Source organism: Lytechinus variegatus, chromosome 3, assembly GCF_018143015.1.
Source record: "Lytechinus variegatus isolate NC3 chromosome 3, Lvar_3.0, whole genome shotgun sequence".
NCBI classification, from domain to species: Eukaryota; Metazoa; Echinodermata; class Echinoidea; order Temnopleuroida; family Toxopneustidae; genus Lytechinus; species Lytechinus variegatus.
The window spans coordinates 7,220,595-7,236,358 of NC_054742.1; the positions used below are offsets into that span (position 1 = coordinate 7,220,595).

At 33.9% G+C, this 15,764-nt stretch overlaps 1 protein-coding gene across 6 annotated transcripts in view; it reads left to right on the forward strand.

Annotated features, from left to right (window-relative positions):
- The window catches only part of LOC121410109 (histone deacetylase 6-like), a 102,752-nt gene that overhangs the window by 49,926 nt on the left and 37,062 nt on the right, over nucleotides 1-15,764 (forward strand). For all 6 annotated transcript variants that reach the window (XM_041601989.1, XM_041601987.1, XM_041601988.1 and 3 more), the window contains 9 exons: nucleotides 1,946-2,017; nucleotides 3,761-3,786; nucleotides 5,250-5,354; nucleotides 6,678-6,873; nucleotides 7,194-7,268; nucleotides 8,102-8,161; nucleotides 10,562-10,651; nucleotides 14,251-14,422; nucleotides 15,700-15,763. In XM_041601989.1, coding sequence (XP_041457923.1) covers nucleotides 1,946-2,017; nucleotides 3,761-3,786; nucleotides 5,250-5,354; nucleotides 6,678-6,873; nucleotides 7,194-7,268; nucleotides 8,102-8,161; nucleotides 10,562-10,651; nucleotides 14,251-14,422; nucleotides 15,700-15,763 — 860 coding nt within the window. The remainder of the gene's footprint in view (nucleotides 1-1,945; nucleotides 2,018-3,760; nucleotides 3,787-5,249; nucleotides 5,355-6,677; nucleotides 6,874-7,193; nucleotides 7,269-8,101; nucleotides 8,162-10,561; nucleotides 10,652-14,250; nucleotides 14,423-15,699; nucleotide 15,764) is intronic.

The window sequence follows — 15,764 nt, forward strand, 5'->3', positions numbered from 1 at the left end:
TCAGTTCACAAATAAAAGATTAAACCTTTATGCTCATGAAAAGGTATCTGTTTAGGCATTTTGATGTTCATCAATATATATTAATTTTGATGTTCGGCAATATATATCATATATATTCATGGTAGTAAAGTCTTCACTTTTATCATCAAAATATATACATGTATATATATGTATATGATATATATTGCTGAATCATAAAATGCCTAAACAGATACATATAGCGCGAGAACTGACGGACTGATTGGACTAATTTTTTTGTTTTGTGCTTGGGCCATGGTGAATTTTATGTATTCCAAATTACAACAAATTCTGAGACGGTCGGGTGCAAAATTGCACATTCATTGGGTGAATTGGCATGGAATGACCCATTCATAAGGTTCTGAATCTCTTAGTTACAGAAGATGTTTTAATTGCTATTTTAGCATCAAGTAATGTGTCCTCTCTGGAAAAGTTACTTGAAAATGAACTTTATGAAATACCAAAATAGGCATCAAATGTTCAATTTTCAAGATATCCTCATTATTTTTGGATTATTGTATATAGAGAAATACATCTGTTAATTTAGCTGGTGTCCTCAAGTTGTATCACAAATGGCCTCATTTTTTGAAATGTAGAGTGAAATGCAGCACTATGTTGAGAATTTTAGGATGAGGATGTTTTTGTTAGCCTTTGTTTTTCATGTCACCTTATTGTAAAACTCATGTCACTTTTTTGTAATAATTGGCTCATGTGTGACATATGTAAAGTGTTTCATCTTCATATAATTCAGGGTTCCCCCAGAAATTTGAAAACAGAATTCCATGACTTTTATGTGGAAGTTTTGTAGTAAAGGTGAATTCAGGATCCTAATTTCAATATGCCTGGAAAATTTGACATTTACATTTACTTGTATTGTATAGTTAACTTTGTGACAAGATCTGCATGCTATGCTCTGAAAATTTGGAAATAGTTCATGGAAATCTGTCAGTTCAAGAAATTACATGAGTTTGTGTTCAAGACAATTTTGAATCTTGATGTTGGTGAAACGAAAATGGTACTGTACCCTGGTCAGAAACAGACCATATACCAATGATAATACATGTAGATATACATGTCATGAGTAAGGCAGTTGGTGAAATGGATGGCTGTAAGGGGGGGTTATGGAGGCCATCGTAATGTGTTTGATTTTGGAAACGGTGCCAGAAAGCAAGTCATGGAAAGCAGCAATTTAGTCATGGAAAAGTCAGGGGAAAGTCATGGAATTTAGTTTTCAAATTTCTGTGGGAACCCTGCTACTGAAAAATGAGAAGAATACTGATGGTTTGATGCAAAATACTGATTTCTCAAGTTTCAGTTTTATGTGTTGTCCTATGGTATTTCTTCTAAAATACTGATTTCCTCACCAAAATACTGATTTTCAGCTTTAAAAATACTGAAATGTTCTTGTTCAGGTTGGCAGCTCTGTATTAATCTGTTCAAGGTAAATTTAATCACCCACATTCGTGATTTGATGATTATTCATGTATTCATTTTTTACATCCATTGAAAAGCAACAAATTTAGTATTTGCAAAAACAAACAATACAAGTGAAAATTTCCAAACTTGATCACTGACATACTATTCTAGTCACCTGGTATAAACTGGTCAATTACAAAAATGTTATTCTACCCTAAATATAAACAGTATGCCATACCTGCTTTAAAACATACTGCAACAATGGCAATTAAAAAGGTTAGCATTTCTACTTTGGTAGCATTATGGTCATAAATTGGATTTTATTGTAGAAGTTCTTAGATTCTGAAAGAAATTTATGTGATGATTTTAGTTTCTAAGATTGCTAATTTAAAAAAAAAAAGATTTTTGTTTCCTCACATTTTACATTTAGTATTTATGCATTTGTTTCACAGCAACCTGTTGCTCTATCTCATTGTCTATAATGTTTACTGATGTATTGTTTATTCCATAGGATACGTATCTGTGTGCGTCATTAGCCGCTGGATGTACTCTCAATCTTGTTGATGCTGTCCTATCAAACCAGGTCAGTTTCTCTTAACAATGCCTTCTGGGAAATAAACAGTCTATCAACTCCTTCATTGGTAGGTTAATTCACCCCTGTGGCTTTAACTTTTAGCAGACAACGTATTGATATTATGATTGTTTTTCTTTCCGTTTGCTATTTCATGAAGTCATGATATTGTTGTTTATCCCTTAGAGTATTTAGTTACTTTTAACCCTTTACAGTAAGTTTAATGAATAATAATACAATGAATAATAATACAATAGATTGACAGGTATTACACAAAGTAATCATTTGTATGTGACAATGAAACAAGATTTTTCAGTGTAAACCATCTTCTTTCAAATCTGCTAAAAAAAATAGATTGCAATGTATATCTTATTTTGATGATTAATTCATTATTGAAGATTTAATGGTACTAAAATCAGGTATAATTTATGTTACAACCATATTGATATTTTTTTACTACAAGTATAACTACAATACAATTAAGAGTACAATTTTTCTGTTCCCAATAAATCTGAATATCTTATTTTCAGAAGAAAATGTTATCTTGCTGGTTTTGTTCCTAATTGAGTTATCTACATGTAGCTTTCCCAAATGTTATTATGAAATTCCAATGAGCAATAAGATTCCCACCTTTTATCATTCAGATCAATTATGCATGTTCATTTAAGAACACTTGAACTTTCTGTTTTTCTACATTTTAATATAACTGAATAAATATGGGCTTTCAAATTCTTTATGTACTAAAAATGAACAAATGAGAGGAGATTATGTTTAATGATTTGCATGGTGGTATGAATACTTGTGGAATTGGATTATGGTAATCATGTGTAAAGTCCTGGGGGCCGTTTCATAAAGCTGTTCGTAAGTTAAGAGCGACTTTAAGAACGACTGGTGATCCTTTCTTACGCGCTTAACCATCGCTAATTCAGTATACCACTAACCGCACAAAGGGATCACTAGTCGTTCTTAAAGTCGCTCTTAACTTAATACGAACAGCTTTATGAAAAACCCACCTGGTATGGACTATGAAGGTGGATAGAGGTAGAAGTGAAACAGAGAGGCAAGAAAGTGGGGGTTAGAAAGTAGAGTATATTTTAGAAATGAGTGTAGTCCTTAAAAGGACTGTAAACCAGAAGGAGTGGGAAGCTTAAGTAGTAAGTAGGATGAAAGGCTTGAGTAGAATGCTGGTTAAGTTAGACGGGTGAGAGAGGCTATAGTAGATCAGAGAAGGCTGGCTTGAGTCAGCAAGTGAAGTTGTAAAGCAGGAGAAAAGACTTAATGTTCCGGGCAGGATGACTGTTCGTTTTCAGGAGTGATTATTCTTTAGGTTTCGGATTGGTGAAGTGCTGGTACTTGGTGTATTGGTCGCAGAGTTGAATGAAGATTGTTGAGAACTTGGAAGTAGGGCGGTGATGAGGGATTTGGTGTCAGATACTGTTGATGTGAAGACTGGGGTTGTGTTGGTGGATGGCTTCTTTTGGTGCTCCAGTGACGGATGGTGGTGATGAGGTGACTTTTATCCCAGTGAATGCGATGGTCCTCTTGATGAGCATGTTTGATGATGGCTGACTTGTCTGAGTTGCTGCATCGGTGGTGGGTTTTTTTTCTTGAGTCGGGAGTCGAAATCGCAACCAGTTTCTCTGATGTAGACTTTGCTGCAGTCGTGGGTGATCTTGTAGACGCCTGGTTGTATGTATGTGAAAATGGTCACTTAAGAAAGTCTATTTTAATTTTTTTTTTATTATTTGTTAATAGGTCTTGAATGCTGTTGGAATTGTTAGGTAAGTGTTTTTTTTTCATATTGAATGTTAATGCATTTAAAGAAACGGAACATGATAATCAAAATGATGATACTATGGTATTCGACTCATCGTTAAATGCACAGTTAGTGTAATGTAAAGAATAACAAGATTTCTGTTTGCTGAGAAATTTTAAAATATTTTGTAACTCCTTGCTACATTTCTCTTTTTTGTTAATCAAATCCATCTCTTAATTAACTATTTAAAGGACAGATCGACCCCCAAAAAAGTTGATAAGAATAAAAAGAGAAAAATCCAACAAACATAACAATGAAGATTTCACCAAAATCGGATGTAAAATAAGAAAGTTATGACATTTCAAAGTTTTTCTTAATTTCACAAAACGGTTATATGGAGAGACTGATGACAGCGATTGATTCCACCCTGAACAAGTGGAATTAGCTTTTTTTGATTACTATATGGTTCAGTCAAGTTGGTCCTTTTTGTCAAATATGTAAGAAATGAAATATTGTATAATTCAAACAATGAAAAAAATAATATTTAGTGAAGGACATCATCAACTGTCTCATTTGCATGTCACTGAATTGTTCATATCACTGTTTTGTGAATAATAAGCAAAACTTTGTCACAACTTTCTTATTTTACATCCGATTACGTTGAAATTTTCAGCATTATGCTACATGTAAATAGATTTTTCTCTATTCATTCAAATCAGCGTTTTTTCTGGGATAGACTTGACCTTTGAATTCAATTTGATTACATATTTGCTTGTTCTAATATGTTTCATGTGTTTTTATTTTTATTTAATTCATATTTTTTACTTAATTTGTCTCCTACCTTAATCTGCCACCTAAGAATGGGATTTAATCTTTAAGTTTGGCTAATTTCTCTTGAACCCACTACATTTTTACAATGTATTTGTAGAACACCTGTCTACTGAGTTATTGTTGTACCTTAATCATTTTATATATACATTTTATTTGATATGATTTGATAATAAAAATCCAATATAGCACTTAATACATTGGAACGACATCTCCAAGCGCCTTACAGATATATTATTACCCAGGTCATCAGATCCTCACATGCCTGCACACAATGTATGCACCTTCTCCACTCCCTTTGGAGCATTCCAACAAGAGTTCCAAGACTCAATTGCTAAGCATACTACATAGGCCTTCGCATCCTACTGCATACCCTTTTAACACTTGGGTGAGGATGCGAGGCCATGGTTAGATTCAAATGCATGACCCTCTGATTATAAGGCAAGATTCAGAACTGCAACACCACGATGCTTCCATATGCTTATGCTGTATTGTTTTTTTTGTGTGTGTGTTTTTATGGAAATGAGGAAAATAAACTTTGAACTTGAAATCCCTGGCTAAATCTGTAGATTTTTATGTGAAATTTTGATAAGTGCAAAACTTGTTTTCATACCACCAAAATTTTGTTGATATAACCATTGTGTGTGATTGATTTGATAGACCACCAGGCCATCATGCTGATAGTGAGACTGCATCTGGTTTCTGCTTCTTCAACAATGTTGCTATTGCTTCCAGATATGCTCAGAATAAATATGGTGTTAAAAGGTATCTATAGGCCTATGGTTTCAGAATTTAAATATGTATTTTGATAGTACATAGTGAACCTTGAATAAAACAATATTTCTGGTTGATTTTAGTGTTATTACATGTTTTCAGTTTTCTCGATTAAAAGGAAATGATACAATATGCACAAGACACTTCACTTTTGAGGAGAAAATGTAGGGCAATTTAATGTAACACCAATCACCTACAAGTTGCCTTCACCCCATGAGAAATAAGTAATATAAAGCAAATAGGTTTGAGATGCTACATGTGAAACAGCTCTGCAGGGTTCCCAGCCCATCAGGGAAATCAGGGAAAATTATTTTACTTTTTTCCAATCAGGTAAAAATCAGGGAATTCGATAAAAATACCTCAAATGAAGGAAAAAAGCCTCAAGTGAGGGAAAAAATCAGGGAATTTTGATCGGCCCAAAAGTCGAAAGCATGGTAGTCAGTCAGACTCTTATATTTTGTTGCATATCAAAACAACATCCATTGAGTGACTGGTTATGGTGGTACTAATTAGTTTTACATTATTGTTTTTATACTGAAAATATGTGTAATTCACTGCAACAACTTCGAAAACACGGGACAATGGGAATGGGTTTCGATAATTACCAGGGATTTTTTAAAACTTTATCAGGGAAAAATCAGGAAATTTTGGAAGTGTAGAAAGTAATTCATGATGATGAGAAAGAGCCATTCAAATCCATGATAATCATCTCCTTAAAATGAGTAGAAAAAGGCACCAACCTGGGGTAATATGTGCAACTCTAACTAGATTCATTTGTATAAATCAGGGCCCTGTTGCATAAAAGTTAGGGTAACTTTACCATCCAATGGTAACACATGGGGAATCCTTGATTTTGATTGGTTGTTGATCAGTGAATTACCATTGGATGGCAAAGTTACCATAATAGTAACTTTCATGCAACAGGGCCCAGATCAGTTAAATTCGTTGTTTTTTAATGAATACTTTTAATTCTTGATTTCCTTGAAAATTTTATCATGTTAACCTTTTTCTAGCAGTTTTCACAGGCCATTGCAAGTGAATTAAAACTGTATAGGGATGGAATATTAACATGCCCCTTTCATTAGGAGAGCAAGGCAGATCTATTTAAGGTTGCATTTGTGATTGGGTTTTAGTGTTGGGTCAAGATAAATTTGGTAATGTAGGATACTGATGTGATGCAATAATATTTGTAATAGGATCATGCATTAATTACTGTATCACCAACTCAATGAAGGGTAAGGGTTTCAAGAGTGAGTCTATGTCATATCAAATTCCTATTTCATAGTCCAACTTTGATTGTTGTATTAACTGCAGAGTTTTGATTGTTGACTGGGATGTTCACCATGGTAACGGAACACAGAGAATCTTTGAGACTGACCCATCAGTTCTCTACATCTCACTTCATCGCCATGATAACGGTATGTTCTATCCTATTGGACCAGAGGGAGCAGCAGATCAAGTTGGAAAAGGTGACGGACAAGGATACAATGTCAACATTGCATGGAATACAGTAAGTTAGCACACCTGTAATTGAATCTTAGCCCTTGTTCTCTCACTCTGATCAACCTCATTCTCATCAACAATATTCTGATGCTTATATGACCCAGCCATCTGATAGATGTGCACCATATTGAATAAATAGGAAATTTTCTGACACAGATAAGCATTAGGCGAGATGCACAAAATTAAAATATTCCAACAAACTGTCTCACTTTATTATTGTCATTGCTGAGAAATAATTGTTTAAGTGTTTTGTATCTCATAGAAATATGAAGTACTATTATTATTATCTTGCTGAGTTTGCTGATGTTTATCCATCCATTTTTCCAGGGTAATAAAGGCTTAATGGGTGATGCTGAATACATAGCTGCTTTTCATCATATCATCATGCCTCTAGCATACCAGGTATGTATCATTTACTTGATGCTAGAAGTTCATAAATATTTTATGCATTCAGCCATAAATTGTTTGTGAGGCACATTATGTCACTAGAGTATGCATTTCTGCATTGCTCTAGAAGCTCATTGTATTATCAAACGTTTTTATAAGCTTTACATCATCCAATTGATTAATAGTGAAATAATGGAGTTTCGATTTATTATAGCTGACTAAGTTATAAAAAAAAAGATGGAGAGTAGCAAAGGAGAAGCAGTTGTTACGAATCAAGAGTTTTTAATTAAATCATTAGACCTATAGATTTATTCACAAAGGCATTGCTAGTAGTTGCAGTAGTGAATATTGATTTTTTTCCCCTAATAGGTCTTCTTAAGGGTGCTTTAGTATAGATTATTACCATCTTTCATTCTTGAGATCATATAGTGAGCTCATACATGTACATATCATCGTCAAAATTTAGTGAAGGAAGTCATCAAGTATTTCAAGTTGGTATGATCATCATTTGTGCTATCGCACTTGCTTGCAGGTGCCGCTTGCCATCGTATAGAAAAAATTGTGTCAGGTTGCAAATTACTGATTTTGTCTCCAAGTTACTGATTTTTAGCCTTTTGTTTTTAGCTGATTTGTTCACTGGAAATTAAGCTCTCTGTCATTCCCAATCTTTTGTGCTGCTCATTATTCTTCCATAGTTTCTTTTTTCCACACTTTTGCATTCTCTCTTACCTTTTTACCCTGCCTTTTTTTATCTCTTTCTTTCTCCTCTTTCCCCTTCTCTTTTTTTTCAGTATTCTTTATCTCTAATGTATATATTTTTCTTTTCCTTGATATAATTTAATCTTCAGTTTAACCCAGAGTTAGTTTTCATTTCTGCTGGTTTCGATGCTGCAAAGGGAGATCCCCTGGTAAGTATCATTATTGCTTGTCTTATGCTCCTAGAGAGGAGGAATACTTTAACTTGTCATATCCTACAATATTGTCAACATGTATACAATCATACTTTGCAGATTTTTTTGTTTATCATATTGCCATTTTAGTGAGAATTATATAAAAATACATATATAGACGTTAAACATTGAAAGAAGACAAAGATTCGCCTAACTGCAGATATATATATACATACATATATATGCGATTTTTTTTGTCTTTCAATGTTGGCAATGCGCCTTAACGCCCTCTAACTTCGACTTAAAGAGAAATGCCAGTAGTTGCAGTAAACACTGATTTCATGAGAAAGTCTGTAAAACCAGGCTTAATTGTCAGTATATCATCGAGGATCTAGATCTGGTACAGTCATATAAACCGAATTTTGTGAAATTGCGAAATCTACACTGAAAAATATTCACACTGAAGATCACCAACACAGATAAGCGCATGTGGGACAGTGCATTATTATTGCTTTAATGTCGTGCCTGTTGCTTTACCCAAATCCTGTGCTTATTTGCTAATTTCTCAGCAATTACACAATTTCTTCCAGAATCCTTTGGCACATATTCTTTATTTTTACAAACAGACACTTTGGTGGTCATTTCATTGGATTCTGTACGAACTCATTTTGATATCGTTACCAAAACTGGCATTTACCTTTAACGTCTAAATGTGTATGTATATATATTGTATATATATATATGTGTTAAGTTAAACATTTACAACAGCTTTTGGCAACTCTTTTTATTTAAATATTGTAAAGAAATGAATGAAGAGAACAATGGTAGGCGTAGCTTAAATCAAGGTTCCCCAGAGCTATCTACCCTTAGGAAAAATTGGTGATGCCGAAAAAATGTCTCCGCCGGGAATCGAACCCGGGCCCCCAGCTTTGAACGCCGGTGCCTTAACCACTAGACCACAGAGACGGGAAAGTGACTAGGGCGAACCCAATCCGAGTGACCGTCAGATAGACAGATTTTTGACACTATACCAATTATAATTTCCTTTGTCGGGTGAAGGTGGGTTTAGAACAATGACAAGCCGCCATGCCATATATATGTATATATATATATATATATATAAATAGTCTGCTTTGGCATATGGAATAAGATAATCACAAATGGTTTAGTGAATGCCATAGAAATAAAAGAATCTTTATATACATGCATCCTACCAACAACAAAAAAGAGATTTATAGATGATTTATCATGCCTTAATCGCAAATACAACTGACAAATGACCTATCATTGTAAAGCTTATGGTCTACTCTTTCATTTGAAATAACTGGGATTATGCCTCATTCATGCATGAGGGAGCAAAAACAATTTGAAGAAAGGAAACCAAAAAGTCACTTGGCGGGCGGTGTCGGAGTTTCAAAAAGAAAATCACATTTTCAAATAGTTCAATATCTACTCTTTGATTTGATACCTCAATAACAGAAAACTGTCAAGAAATAAAAAGTTCTGATTATTTGAAATAATGCTTGAATTCCAACAATTTCACAAAGTGAAGATGTTTTACAGGATAGCTCTTAGACTTACACAACACTCTGTTTTGTTGACGATCAGCCATGCAGAAAGTCTTTGGTAACTATGCAATAGCTTCGGTGGGAAATCGGTGAAAAGACGTATGTTTCATGAAATTACGAAAATATAAGCATTGTTTCGAAGAAACTTATTTCTTGACCATATTCTATCAAATTAAAGAGCAGATATTGAACATCTTAGAAATGTGATTTTCACTTTGAAATTCAAATACCGCCTGCCAAATGAGTTTATGATATCCTTTCTTCAAATTGTTTTTACTCACTCATGCATGGATGAGAAATCTTGTACTAGTATATTATACCAGCTAAAAGAGGACATTCTAAGCTTTTCAATAATAGGTCATTTATCTATTGTATTTGTGATTAAGTTATGAAAAATCATGGCTAGACCTCGGTTTCATTTTTTGTGGGACGCACTGTATGTATATAAATGTGAGAGATTATACTTGCACAACAGCTTTGGCAGCTCTTGTATTAAATATGTAAAAGAAATGAATGAAGAGAACAGTAGTAGGCATAGCTGAAATCAAGGTTCCCCAGAGTGATGCTGAAAAAAATTCTCCGCCGGGAATCGAACCCGGGCCCCCAGCTTGAAACGCCTTTACCACTAGACCACAGAGACAGGGTTAGTGGCCAGGCTACCCCGATCCAAACTGACCGTCAGATAAACAGATTCCAAAAGGGCAGATAGCTCTGGGGAACCTTGATTTAAGCTACGCCTACCATTGTTGTCTTCATTCATTTCTTTCACACATATATATATATATATATATATATATATATATACCTATGTATGCCTATGTGACTAATTACTCATATTTTTCAATCACAGGGGAATTGTTTGGTATCACCAGAAGGCTATGGTCACATGACCCATATGCTTAGCAGTCTCGCTGGTGGGCGTGTCATTACTGTGTTAGAGGTATGATTCCAGTAGAAAATTATACATACAATGTCATTCAAATGATATATTTGTCTTATGTCTTATCCTTTTCAAATAGTCCTTGTCATATTTCTCCTTGAAAATAATCCTCTGAATTGACTTTTTTTAGATGCATTAAGTTACCAAGTTATGACAGTGTAACATTTGTGTTATACATCTAATGTATGTATGTTAACCATATAAGATAGCTATCCCTGATATATATAGCTGTTATTGATGTGGAAATTCTCTGTTCTTATATCGAAAGAAATATCTTACCGATATTGATATCTTTCGACAAAAGAACATAATGCATTTTTTATGCATTATAGCGATGTTGCATACTCGTGTTGGTCAAAATTTGTATTTGCCACTGTACCAAGAACCCTTTAAAATCTGTGTTTATCAAAAGCAAACGATAACACATTTAGCACTTTTCACATCATTAGCATTATTTTAGGGTTGGATGAAGTTTTATCGATAATTTTGGGGCTATTTGGACATCGTTTTTCGACTATCTGCCATTTTTATATTGTGCTGTACATCTTTGAAAGTAGAGGGCAGCAACACACGGCCATGTGCTGCCTTCTATGTTAGTTGGTAATTCGCTAAAATTGAACTTGCGCTTATGAATGTTTTCGATACGATCAGGGTTGGGCGGTAAATACCGGTAGCGGTAATTACCGGTGGTAAATACCGTCCGGTAAATAAGATGGGCGTCCGGTAAATATGTAAAAAACGGGAAATATGATTTATAATTCTTTTTTTTCAATAATTTTAGTTGTTTTTAACCTCAACAAATGAAAATAGTGTTCTGAAATAATTAGAATCACAAAACTCATAGTAGAAACACACAAACAGATAAAATCCATACTGCATACATGTACATGTACATACCCAAACACACATAGGATCTAAGTCCACACATACGTACACAAACTCAAATTATGTTCCTGGAAATTGAATAATTATATTAAAACATAAACAAATATTTCTCCTGGGGTTTAACTTTTTACATGCCATTGTATCTCATTACAATATGATTTTTGTTTTTAAGTGTGAATACAGCTCAGTATTCTACTGTATGTACATGTAAGGAGTTTTAGTGTGTACATGTATCAGTGTGTACTAGTGGTTGCTGGTTTTGAATTTTGATATTGCTTACAGAAAAAGATCTTTTTGTAGCCTAAAAAAATACACAACCATTTTTAATGTTGGAATTCTTTTAATATAACTTTAATGAAGAACATCATTATTATGTAAGCTAGAACTGCAATCGTTTCAGAACGATGTGCATTTAATAGAGGGCAAGAAACAGAAGGAAATAGAAAACTTATAATAGATGATATACATATACATTTTCAAAATATTAGAGGGTGCTATTTGTTAAAGGAATTGTCACCGATGCGTAAAAAAAGGTGGATTATGTGGAATGATACAATTGGCAAACCCTGAAAACATAAGACCAAAATGAATTAAAACAAGGAAGTTAAGACAATTTTACATTTTGAGACTTTTCAATAGAGGGCGCTATTTTTTAAGGTAACGATCACTGATGTGTAAAACCATTTAAAATATGAGGGACGATACTAGAGGCAAACCCTAAAAATATGAAATCAAAATGATTGAAAACAAAGAAGTTATGGCCATTTTACTATTTTCAACTTTTCAATAGAGGGCGCTATTTCTAGGGGTAATGTTCACTGATGCGTAACAAACCTGTGAATCATGAAGGATGTTACCATTAGCAAACCCTGAAAATATTAGACCAAAATGAATGAAAACAAGGAAATAATGGCTATTTTGCACTTTTAAATAGAGGGCGCTATTTCTTAAAGGAAATGGTCACTGATGCGTAAAAAAAACCATCTGGATTATGTGGAATGATACAATAAGCATACTCTTAAAAAATGAATGAAACCAAAATGAATGAAAACAAGGAACTTATGACCATTTTCATATTTCTTTAGTTTGCAATAGAGGGTGCTTTTTCTAAATGCAATGGTCACTGATGCTTAAAGGAATATAGATGATGAAGGATGATATCATAAGCCAGCCCTGAAAATATAAGACCGAAATGAATGATAACAACAAAGTTATTGTCCTTTTACTATTTGTTGACTTTGCAATAAAGGGCGGCACTATTTGTAAATTTTATAGTCACTGATGCATAAAAATTCATTGAATTGTGAAGGATAGAGAGACTGAAAGGAATAATAACAAAGTTATGGCCATTTTACAATTTTCCTAATTTGCATTTCAATAAATATGAACATTTTGAACATAGACTATCTTGGATTTGAATTTAGGGCAAGAAGACTTTTTATATGAAAGAGCAACTCTTAAACAATCTACTGCAATTTGTTAGAAGTCTGTAGCCTGCAGGATGCGGGAGTTAGGACGAGATTAGGAATGGTATGCAAATGGACTTGAAATTTACAAAATGGCACCTGGATGGTCATGCATGAGTGATTTTGGAAAATGGAAGAAGAGGCACAACTAGGGATGCTGGACAACATGTCTACCAAGTTTGGATGAATTTGGATGAGGGACGGAGCCAGGGCAGAGCTAACAAAAACCATGTGTTAAACAAATGGGATTTTGTGGAAGAAGACGACGGAATAGGAATACGGAACAACAACAGAGCATTGTCGCCTGTAGGCGTCAATGCAATTAGATGTATATTTGGGATCTTTTTATTATTTTATTGTATTTTTTCCAGCATTTCATGATAACAGACATACATGTAGATAACACCCAAACGTAAACACACACTCACGCAAATGGTACACACCAGAGCATACTCACCACCTTTGTTTTTATGTTCAAAATTTGACAATCCCTTATATAAGTGAGTGGAAAATTATATTTCCCGGTATTTCCCGGTGAAAAGTGGTAAATACCGGAAAAAAGCGGTAAATACCGCTTATTTCCCGGCGTCCGGGAAATAAGCCTCTGAAGCGGGAAATATGCCAACCCTGGATACGATCGAATGGAGTCAAGTGCGGCTGCGATGTTTTGATTGTCATGATTATAGGGAAGTGGGGGTGAGATTATGTTTTGTAGCAAGTAAATATTCTTATTTTGTTATGATATTTTGGAGTAATTTCTGTTACTGTTCTGTGCATTTTGAGGAAAAATATGTTATCCATGATTTTTCCGTTTGAAAAGCAACTTTCAAAAGGCCGTTTCCGTGAATTCCGTGAAATTGCGGAATATCACTGTCATGTCCCTACATAGTAGCAGATATTATGGACAACGACAGAAAGGTTAACATTATCGCTTAAAGTGGTAAAACAACAAGTGATTATCGATAAGACTAGTGATAAAGAGGCTATTTCTTGTCTGATGAAACTACCATTACAAGTTGTATTTTGTTGAAAAAATCATAGTTCATACTTTAAATTTGAATGAATATTTTAGCATGATTTATTTCTAAAAATATATTCATTTTATTTCTTAAAAAGCTGAGAATACTTTATGGTTTGATCTATAAGATTACTAACTTTTTTATTTATTTATTTATTTAAAAAGATTTTCTTATTAAGCACTGCATATGAGATGAAGTTATGAAAACATTTTCCCCATTCATTTATCAGGGAGGTTACAACTTGCATTCCATAGCTGTTTCCATGGCGATGTGCACCCGCATCATGTTAGGTGATCCGTGTCCTGACCTTTCACCTGGTTTTCCATCATGCTGTGGGATGCAAGCAATCTATGATGCTGCCAAGTCTCATCAGAAGTTTTGGTCTTCCATGAAAGATAAAGGTAAATATTACTCTAGTTCTCTCTTTCTATTAGTCCCCTCCCTGCCTGCTGCATCCCTCTTACTCTCTCTCCATTTCCTGTTTTCTCTCTCCCAATCCCCCTCCCTCTCTCTCACTCTCTTGTCCCTTTTCTCACTTTTATAGAACATGAAAGTTTGGCTGCATCAATAATGTGTTTTACTTTTTTACCAGTATTTTTGTTTACTGGATTTTTTTGGATTTAATCTTAATCTTCAATCTATTTTTTTTATTCTCCATCTTACCAACCTTGTTTATCTCTTCATCTAATCCTCTTTTTCACTATCTTTCTCTTGCCCTTTCCTGTTGCCATTATGCCCCATCATGTACTTTCTGTCCAGTTATTTCAATGCAGAATAGACAATTTTGTGCAAAGCAGTCTTTAGTTTATTTCTTCTTTGAACTTGACAGCAAATATTGAGCATGAACAATTAAGTGCTTATTTAAAGTGATAATTGCATATATCATAATACAAAAGCGTACTTTCACTTTCATTGATCACACATGACATACTGTAGACAATACAAACTATCCAGTAAAGATAAAAAGGTTGTATGTATTCAGATTTTTGTGCATTATTAATTTGCAACATTTGGATTGTTCTACATGTATTATCTTGAAGGAAATATGATTATATTGAAGGAAATATGTCATGTATAGTGAGGTAAAGCAATCTGTGTTGCTTTTTGGATATCATTCATTTTTATCTTGAATCTCACTTAGTTTCAGACCATTAAAAAATTTATTATGTAATTATGACATAATAAATGAAAATACAATTAAAGGGGATTTTCTGTTTTCACAATTTGACAGCTAGCAGTTTTCAGAAACGTTTTTTATGTACCATTGAGATCCATCTCTTTGTGGAAATCCCCAAAACTTTAATAGCCACATATCTTTGAAGTTACATTGTTCGATGTTCTCTCCACTTCGAATGTACCTAAAAATGTTGAACATGACCAAAATATTTTGAATACACTCAGAATGCAGTCAGATTTTCCAGAATGCCCCTCGAATATCCAAAAACATAGCATATTTACTGCATTTAAACTCAAGTTTGGTAAATTTGAACCTTCCCCAATAATATTTCCTGTATTATATTTCATCCCAGCTTAATCTGCTGAGTCTGAATATGTATGACTGGGCCTTCTTAAAGGTGGAATGAAATTCATATCCATATCCTGTCATAGGAATTATTCATCTCTATTATCAATTTTGACTGTATTATACATACATCTGTATGTTCATATTTATTTTTAGTATGTTTCTTGGAGACAATGATGTATAAAGAAAATGGCACTGAAGATTCTCTCTCTTCATCAAAG